Source organism: Pithys albifrons, chromosome 19 (genome assembly GCF_047495875.1).
Source record: "Pithys albifrons albifrons isolate INPA30051 chromosome 19, PitAlb_v1, whole genome shotgun sequence".
NCBI classification, from domain to species: domain Eukaryota; kingdom Metazoa; phylum Chordata; class Aves; order Passeriformes; family Thamnophilidae; genus Pithys; species Pithys albifrons.
This window is the reverse complement of record NC_092476.1, coordinates 7,353,536-7,363,014: the sequence shown is the minus strand read 5'-3', so window position 1 is coordinate 7,363,014 and position 9,479 is coordinate 7,353,536. Positions and strand designations below refer to the sequence as shown.

The window sequence follows — 9,479 nt, the reverse complement described above, 5'->3', positions numbered from 1 at the left end:
GGGTTGCCCTTTGTGGGACAGGACACAGGTTTTCATAGAATCACAGAATGGTTTGGGTTGGAAAGGACCTTAAGGATCATCCAGCCCCACACTCTGCCATGGGCAGGGACACCCTCCACTAGACCGAGTTGCTCCAAGCACCATCCAACCTGGCCTTGAACACTTCCAGGGATGGGGCAGCCACAACTTCCCTGAGGAAACTGTTCCAACACCCTCACAGTAGAAAATTTCTCACTATTAACCTAAACCTACTCCCTTTCAGCTTGAAGTAATTCCCCCTTGTCCTACCACTACATGCCCTTGCAAAAAGCCCCTCTCCACTTCCTCTTGGCTCCCCTCAGGTACTGCGAACCCGCAATAAGGTCACCCCGCAGCCTCCTCCCCTCGCTGGGGCCGCCCCGGCTGGGCTTGGCCGCGGCCGTGGGGGGTCCTGCAGCATCCCTGAGTACCACGCCCCTGTTCCCGCCCCGTCCCCATGGCAACGCGCGGGCCAATGGCGTGGTCGGAGGTTGTTTACGGGGCGGGGCGTCGCCGTGGCAACGCGCGAAGCCTCTCGGAGCCGCTACTTAACCCCGCGCCGGGGCGGCCGCGGCTCACGGCGGCTCGGCGGGCACGGCCCGGCCCGGGCACCCCGCACACGGCCGGCACGGGCACCCCGGCAGCCACAGGACTTCTCCTTCCCCTTGTTTTCTTTTCTTTTTTCCTTTTTTTTCCCTTTTTTTTTTTTTATTTTTTTAATCCTTGCCCCCCGTCCTGTGTTTCCAGAAGCTTCTTGCCCTGTGAACTGTTCTGCTCGTGTACTTTGGCGGCCGGGGGACGACACCGGGACGGGGTAAGGGGGAGTAAAGGGAGGGGATCGATGGGATGGGACAGCGCGGAGAAGCCACTGTTAGAGGCGGTGTGTCTGCGTGGGACGAGCAGCTCTGGTTATGCGCCCTCCGAGGACTCTCTCCTGACCCAAAATCACGGGATTTGGGGTTTACAGACTGGCCCCGGAGCCAGGCACTGCATGTCCTACTCGGGACTCCCACAAACCTGAAGCTGCTGGCTTGCTTTGACTGAGGGTGTTCTTGGGGTGCAACCCCACCAACCCCCCCAAGCCCCCCAAATTGTTTCTGGGTACCAGGGGAAGGTAGAAGCAGAAATAGCATCAAACCAAGGGAAGTTGGCTGTGGTGGGGAAAAACTTTAGGGTATTTTGTCGAGGTATTGAACACTGAGAGTTAATCCTGCTAGCAGCAGGTACCCTGAGCTGTGCGTCCTCAGGAAACAACCTCGCTTTGTGGGATGGCAGGGCTGGATTTTCGTTGTTTGAGCGGGGGGTTGTTGGTTTTTTTTAATTCTTTGTTCAGCCTAAAGCTTGCTGGGCAGCACCAGCCCACTGGAGTTTGGGGGACACTGGGGCACGGGATTTTGAGGCAATTCCCCCGAGGCTCAAGGCTGCTAAAGCCTCCTGGGGCAAGTGTTGCAGCTCCCTTGCACAGCACCCCAGGGATGGGTCTTCCTCAGCTGCACCAGAAGCATCCAGGCCTGGCCCTGCCTGGCTGCCAGAGAGCAAATGCTCCTTGGGGAACATCAACCCTCTCCCTGTTGCTCTTGCAGGATCTGTCCCATCCCTTCCCTCCTTTCCCGTGCACCCCCTGAAGCACTGAGGCATGGCGTGGTCAAGCCCAGTGCTGAAAGCAAAGGGCAAAGTGAAGAGCGTGGAGGAAGACCTGGATGACAGCCTGCCAGACCTCAGGTGGCTGAGTGACTTCACAGTCGCCCAGACGGGCCTGCCCCAGTTGTACCCTGGCTCAGAGCCCCAGGATTGTTACACGATGAGTGAGAGCCTGTTCAGTCTGGTCGATTTTGAGTCCCCCTGCTCGCCCCTGGCTGCTGACCCGGCGTGCAAGGGCACCAGACACACCCCCTGCACACCCGTCTCCTCCTCCACATCGTCAACAACGCACCACGACGTGGCTGTGCCCCCTCATCTCACAGGGGATATCGACTACAAGACCAACCCACACGTCAAACCACCCTATTCCTATGCCACCCTCATCTGCATGGCGATGGAAGCCAGCAATAAACCCAAAATCACCCTCTCTGCCATCTACAAGTGGATCACAGACAACTTCTGCTACTTCCGACACGCTGATCCCACCTGGCAGGTAGGAGATTTGGAGCCCTCTTGCCTTTGCCCCTCTCCCTCTCAGCAGGGCTTTCCACAGCCTCCACCCTGCAAGGACAAGGTCTGCAGGGATGCTAGATCCCACTGGGAGAAGAGGGGCACTTCCCAACTGTGGGGAAGGGCTGGAATGAGAAAGAACTTGGCTGGGCACAAATGCCACAGCTGCAGGGGTGGCAGAGGGAAGGAGCCATTCTGGAGGAGAGCCCAAGGACATTTTGGGAGCAAGGAGGTACCTGTTGGGCTTCTGGCACCTGAGACTCCTCTTGGCTAAGCCCTCTCAATCCCTCCCTTTCTGCAGCTCTCACGGGGTACTGAGTCCCTCAGGGCTGTGCACACATGAAGTCACCAGTTCAGGTGTCCTTGGGTGCTGAGGATCAGGCATAGGAGGAGGGATGGAAGTGCCACTTGTTGGACAAGTCACCCACTGGGGAGGATGCTGCTGCTTTCCAAGCAGGACAGAGGGCTGAGCTGCTGGGCCCTTGGACAGGCCAAGGAGGCTCCAAGGAGGCTGCTGAGACCTTCAGAGGGAAGCCCAAGAGAGGTCAAATAGGGCTGCTGTCACCAGCTAGAGCAAGCATGTCCCTGGGGGTTGAGGACAGCCCCCAGGCTCACCTGGTTTGGGGACAGCCTGAAGCCCAGGGGCTTTTCCCAGCCACCTTGGCTTGCTGCCCTCCTGCGTCACACACGAGGGGACCTCTGACATATGAGACTGCCTGGGATGTGGCAGGACAAGAGGGACCTGGGTGGCTCATTCTTCCATCATTCCCAGCCCAAATCCACAGCATGTCACTAATCCTGATGGCGGTGCCCACCCAGGCAGGGCTGGGGAAACCCACTGCCCTGCCCCAGCACTGCCCACCCTCTCTCCAGGTGGGTCTCCAGCAGCTCTTGAAGCCCATCATGGGGAAGGGAACCCCTCCCAGTCCCTCTCCAGGGCCACCTTGGTCCCCCAGCCTCCCCCATGCTCAGGGGACCTATGGGAGTGATTAGGAAGGAGGAGCTGGGAGCCAGCATGTTGACTTTCTCTTGCGTACTCATGGCTGGGTATTCACAACATTTTTAATTAAATGTGTTTATTAAAAAGAGAAAGAAGGTTTTCAATCCCTCTCTGCAGAGATGCAGGGGGTACACTGGACTGTTGCAGGCAGGAATGATAAATATGTTAACTGGCTGGGTAATAACTCAGCCCGGGCTGAGTGAAGTTTGGGGATAGGGAGGAGAGATGTGGAGCAGAGAATTCAGCTTTCAAGTCTCTGATCCTTGTAAAATTTCATTAAACTGTAAAATTGAAGTTACCACAGCCTGGATTGTGTGGAGGGATATCTGTGTTATTGCTTCTTCTTTTTTCTCTTTTCTTTTTCTTCATTTTTTTCAATTTCTTTTTTTTTCCTCTTTATTTTTCTCCTTCCTCTTTTCTCTTTTGTTTCTTTTTACTATTTTTCTTTACTTTTTTTTTCTTCCTTTCTTTTTTTTTTCTTTCTTTTTGAGGCTGCATTCTCATCCTCTATCCTGATTCCCGTACGTGAAGACAGCCTGGAAAGGTCATGTCACCCATAGTCCAGGGGGGAGATGGATATATTCCTGTGGGAGCTAAGTGCTTTGGAGAGGAGCCAACAAACCCAAGGAGCTTCAGCCCAGAGGAGGGTTTTATTGTGTGTGTGTGTGTGTGCACGTTTTTCAACAGCTCTAAGCAATCGAGCCTTGTTTTTCCTATTTGGCACTACAGATTATGGATGAATAAGCATAAAGATATCCAGGCAACATTAAAAAAAAACACCTCTACCATATCCAATCTCTTAGTACAGTCCTGGCTTTGTGGAGTCCAATGCTGGGTTATTTACCCAATAACTGAGTTTCCTTTCTGATTATTCACATCACTCCAGGCACATTCAGGGTTTCAGAACAGCTCGACGGGAGCAGAAACTCCACCTTTTCTTTTTTCCCCCCCTTTCTTTTTTTCCCCCTCAGCTTATTTGAGTAGTGGCTGATGAAGATGCAGTGATTTCACACCGAGCTTCCCAGGGCCAGGAGGCACCTCTGGGGACACACAGGGCCACAGTGGAACAGTCCACGTGCCTCTCTCCATGTTCTCCCGTCTGATTTGTGCCAGCCTGGCTCTGGAAAGGCACAGTGCCTAATTTTTGGCCAAATATTTCCCCCTCAACACTAGCAGTAGGCACAGATGAACCGGGAGATGCAAGGAGGGGCCTGATGGTGCCATCCACCATGGTGCTGCTCTGTGTTGTCCCTTGTAATGGGGCTGTGGCCGTGTCGATGAAGGGACCCACCTCTTCCTCCTTAGATGTGAGGGAGGACAAGGACCCAGACTCCTCCAGCTTAGTTCTATGCCTAGAGCAACTCAAGGTTTCTCCCAGTGCTCTGCATGATCCAAGGCCCCATGGCCCCAATTTCCAGCCAAGGTGAGTTGCCCAAAACCTTTCAATTTTTTGGAAAATCCTTGCTTGAACCCCTTGGCTTCTGCCACCTCTGGCTGGATGAGACAGGAGGCCAGAGAAAAACACTGCTGGAGACTCAGGGGCTTGGGGGACTTTCTGCTGGGCATGTAGCCTGGGATGTCTTGACATTGCCAGTTCTGCTTTGTTTTTCCAAAGGTCCTTGCTGAAAACATGATTTCCCACCAGCCTCCCCACACAGGTAGGTCCCATGGCAGCAGACAAGCACTCAGCCTTGGTTTCTTTCTCTTTTGGATCTAGAACTCCATCCGGCACAACCTGTCCTTGAACAAGTCCTTCATCAAGGTGCCCCGAGAGAAAGATGAGCCAGGGAAAGGTGGATTTTGGAAGCTTGACCCCTATTATGCCAACCGGCTCAAGTACGGGACTTACAAAAAGCGGAGGATGTCTCCGGTGCAGATCCACCCGGCCTTCTCTGGAAGAGCCCAGAAAGAAACACAGCATGTTGTCAGCCCAGGCACTTCAACCTGCAGCTCCAGTAACATCCTTGAGGCCAATGTGGCATCACAGCAGCTGCTCAAAGAGTTTGAGGAAACCACCAGCAACCAGAATTGGAATCCAGCAGGTAACAAAGCAGGGCAGAAGTGCAAGCAGCCCTTGCCCATGCCAACAGCCAAGGCATCACAGCTTTCCAGCTCTACCTTGATGACCCAGGAAGAGCAGACCGAGGTGGGATCACTGAAAGGTGTCTTTGACTGGGAAACTGTCTTTAACACCAACCTTAATGGAGACTTCTCCACCCTTGTGGATATGGAGCTCCCACCTTCCGTCAACCCCGTAACGTGCGACCTGGACTGGACGGGACAAGGGCAACACATAGACTGTCCCCAGGGGCAGGAGCAAGTCCTCACTGAATCCAACCAGTACAACCTGGACTTTAATGAAACTCTCATGGCCACTACTTACCTGGAGCATCCCTGGGATGAAGGGACAAGCGATTACCTCTCCAACTGCGTCAACATTGACCAGGTGTTTGAAGACATTGATGCCTCTTTGCTGGCAGATGTGATCAACTTGAACAGTCTGGCACGCCTCTTATAACACTTTAGGATGCTCTCCCCAAGCTTGGACTTACAAGGGAAAAGATTTTCCAGAGATGCCCATGGTGACTTTTACCAGCTTCTTTGTAAGGTTAGTCCCAGAAACACCAGGGGAAAAAAACCCACCACCACTGGAACTGCCTGCTATGTCTTCAAAGGACACCTCAGAGGCAGAGGTCTCTAATTTTCACAAGAGAAGGAAGATAACACTACTTATTTTTTTACATTTTACTTTTAAAAAAGAAATGTGAATTATAATGGGTTTTTTTCCATCAGAGCTAAATGTACCTGCTAAATCCCATCCAAGACATGAGATTCCTGGTGGCTTAGGACTTAATAGACTTAAGTGCAATTTCCTCACCTCTTTGTCTCTCTGTTTCCCTCTGTCTTTCCTTTTACTGTCTCAGTGCAGTTGGTAGACACAGTGTGATAATTAGCTGGTAAGCAAGTGCAGGTCCCTTCTGGATTCTCCAAGTTCAACATCCCAACTGACTTGTGCCTAGGGAAGAAGAAAAGGTTTATAAATTCAGCAAGTGTGCCTCTTTAGATGTTTTTTATATAATCTATTATATATTATATATTCAAAGAAATCTATATTTTTTAGCACTAGAATTTCTTAAGCGGGGAGGGGGAGGCTGGAAATGCAGTTTGGGGATTCTTTTGTATTTTCACCGTTTAAAAATTTTGTGCTCACTGTTCTGCAAAACAAGACCACAGAAGGGAGGACTCCTGCAGCAACAGGTTTCATGAAGAATCCAGGAACTGGCCCTGGCAAGAGAGGAGCAACAGGGACCAGAGTGCTCCCAAACCTGGCTTTTTGTATTTTTTTTACCCAAAATCCTCGCTGCAGTTGCCAAAGGATCTGGACCACCATAAACCCTCTTTTACCTCTCTGATGTAGCCTCTCTCTGCTTTTTTGGTCTGAGACTATTGCTATTCACTTCTTCAGCTCTTCCATCAGGCTCCCAGTGTGAGGAAAACCCCACGGCCCGGCCCTCAGCTGGTGGTGATGGGGTCACTCCACATTTAACACTCCCAGGTGGGACTGAGCAGGAAAGAAATCCACACCCAGGCTGCATCCAGGAGCTCAGGCCAAAGACTGTGTGCAACGGGCTCCGGGGACAGCAGTGGAAATGAAGTCCCAGCCAGCCAGGAGCAGCTCAGGAGCCAGCAGAGACACCAGGATGGACACAACCTTTGGCCCTTTGGCTCAGTGTGCAGCGAGAGTGTGGCAGGGCCTGTGCAAGGCAGCTGGAAATATTTTGGGAGCAGAGCCAAGCTCTGCTGAAACCTGACTTGAAGCTCTCAAGAACTGGATTCTTTGCCTCTCCTTTGCTGTAGTCTGTGAGAGGTGGAGCAGCCATTAGGTAGGAGCAAGTAGAAGCTGGAATCTTAGTAGTGTGTTATAGACTTGCCAAAAGAAAAAAGGAAGATTATAAATAGATTCTGGTTTGGTTACAAAAGCACTTAGGAGGGGCTTTGGGGTTGATGTAGCTGTTTGTATTGACAATGTTCCTTTTTGCTTGTTTTTCTTCTGTTTTCCTGCTTTGGGGATGATGTTGAACAACTGCAGAGTTACTTGTGCAATTTAACTTTTTTCATGCAAAGTTATTTACAAATTAAAAAAAATAATAATAATAAAGGAAAAAATGGAGAAGAAAAAAACCTGGTGTGTCCTTGTATCCTCTCCCCAGCCCAGCTTGTGCATCTAGCCCCAGGACATGGGAGCTCTCACCCATTCCAAACCAGCACAGAAATTCCTTGTGGGGAAACTGAGGCACAAATGACCAGCAGTGGGGCAATGGTTACACAGCACCTGTGTGACACAAGGCTGGCTGTGCTCAGTGTCCTGAGTCCTGGGAGCTGTTCCCAACCCTGGGAATAGCCTTCCCTGCAAGAGCAGGGACCTCCTGAGGGTGACTTGGTGTGACTGCCTGGCATTATCCCTCTGCTTATACCATGTGTCCACCTGGTCCTGTAGGTGCTCTGAGGAGCCCAAGTGGTTTCAGAGCCTTTGTGGGTACAGGGCAGCAGGAGGAGCTGCACAAAACTCCCTCTCCAGACCCTGCCTGGGGCTTGTCCAGCTTGGTGCTTTGGACGGACCCACTCCTGCATGTCCCATCCCTCTGACCCTGGGGATACAGCCCTTGCTGTCTCCTCAGCACATGGGGAGCATCCTACCACCTTCTCAGTGATCTACTGGATCCCCTCAGCACCACACACTGCAGCAGCCAGAGCTGCCACAGCTGCTCCCAATCCAGCCAATCTCCACCCAAAATAAGGACTGGACTCACTGGAGAGATTGGCCTTGGCCTGGATGTGCTTCCTCTTGGGAAGGCAGGATGCTGCCCTGGAAATAAGGTAGGGTTAACCCTGTGGGGAAAAGCTTTGGTGTGTTTGATGGGTGTATTTTAGAGGCAGATCTGGGTTTCCCTTTCAGCTTGGGGACCATGAACACCGAAAGGCAATAAGGAATTTCCTGTTCTGTCTTCTCTTCCCCTCACTCCCTGTTGATAGCACTGGGAGAGCTGCTCCCTGCTCTCCCTGGTACTGGTGGTACTTAAGGGCTGCAGAAATCTGGCAAACCCCACTGTCCCTTCGTCCACTTCTTTATTTTGTTTTGCCGGGCACAAACATGTAGTTTCTGTTTTTGAAGTCCCTGGAAAAGAGGAGCCTCCAGCATCCCCATCCTGCCAGGGGACTGAAAAAACCAACCTTGCCAGGAAAAAATATTCCAGCCTGCCAGAGCCAGTTGAGGGGTTTAATGTGAGAAAGGGTGAATATAAAGGAGGCACCAGGCGAGGCCCAAAACAACCTCGTTTTGTTCAGCCTCTGAAAGCAACTGAACCAGCTTGGATGTGAATTTTCTTTTCTTTCAGAGGGATGGTTTGTGGAGGGGTGTGTGTGTGTTTCAAGCAGCACCCTGGAGGTGCAGGAGTGGGGGTGCTCTGGGTGGTGGCATCACTTCCCACGGGCACGGGGGCAGGTGGGACACCGCGGTCCTGCCCACGCCAAGCCCGGGTGTTCTCAGGGCAAGCTCCGTGCCAGGAGGGATGTTAGGGCTCAGCAGCACCAGACCTGCCCGGGCTTGCTGGTGGCAGCGGGGTTGCAGCCTGTGGCTGGGGCTGGTCCAGCCCTGGGGCTGCCCCGGCTCGCCCAGCACACACGCAGTGACCAGTTGGGGACCCCCAAGCTGGCAGTGTCCCCCCTGCTACAAGCAGGCAAAGCATCCTGAATGAAACCCAGAGCACTGCAGAGCTGCCTGTGTTTGGGGGCTTCCACCAGCACCCAGCAGAGCGGGTCTTGGGAAGAACCAAGTTCCAAAACCTCTCTGCAAACTCAGCTTTGCAGCCTCAGCCAGGTCCTTCCCTGACTGGTTATTAAGCACAGGGCAATTATTCCTTTATTATTTATTTCTGCTATTTCCCCAGCCGTCTCCTCATCCATCATCCCTCCCTGATGGGCAAACATTGACACCTCAAACCAATCTCTCCTTCACAGAGGGGGAAAAAAATATACACATAAGCCCTTCTTTTCTCTCCCTTTCTTGCCATGTCTTTCTTTCCACGCCATTGAGTGTGGGGCTGGCATAGAGCCATTCTGGCAACAGCCTGCTTTCACTTGCTAATCATCCTAAATATTGAAAATCAACGCCTAGAATAAACAGCTCAAAGATTGGGGCCATCTCTGCTCTGTTTGGAAATGCTAATCTCGCTGCCTTTTGTTTTCCTTGTGTGGATTTGGTGCCTTGAGTTTGGAGAAGGTCACAGCTCAGGGGTTCTCTCTCCATCCC

General features: G+C 52.2%; 1 protein-coding gene across 1 annotated transcript; it reads left to right on the top strand.

Annotated features, from left to right (window-relative positions):
* The first annotated feature begins 624 nt into the window (after positions 1–624).
* FOXJ1 (forkhead box J1) lies at positions 625–7,266 on the top strand. Its single transcript, XM_071573624.1, has 3 exons — positions 625–832; positions 1,602–2,152; positions 4,887–7,266. Exons 2-3 carry the CDS (start codon positions 1,655–1,657, stop codon positions 5,685–5,687), a joined length of 1,299 nt encoding a protein of 432 aa, XP_071429725.1. The 5' UTR covers positions 625–832; positions 1,602–1,654; the 3' UTR covers positions 5,688–7,266.
* Positions 7,267–9,479: the final 2,213 nt, after the last annotated feature.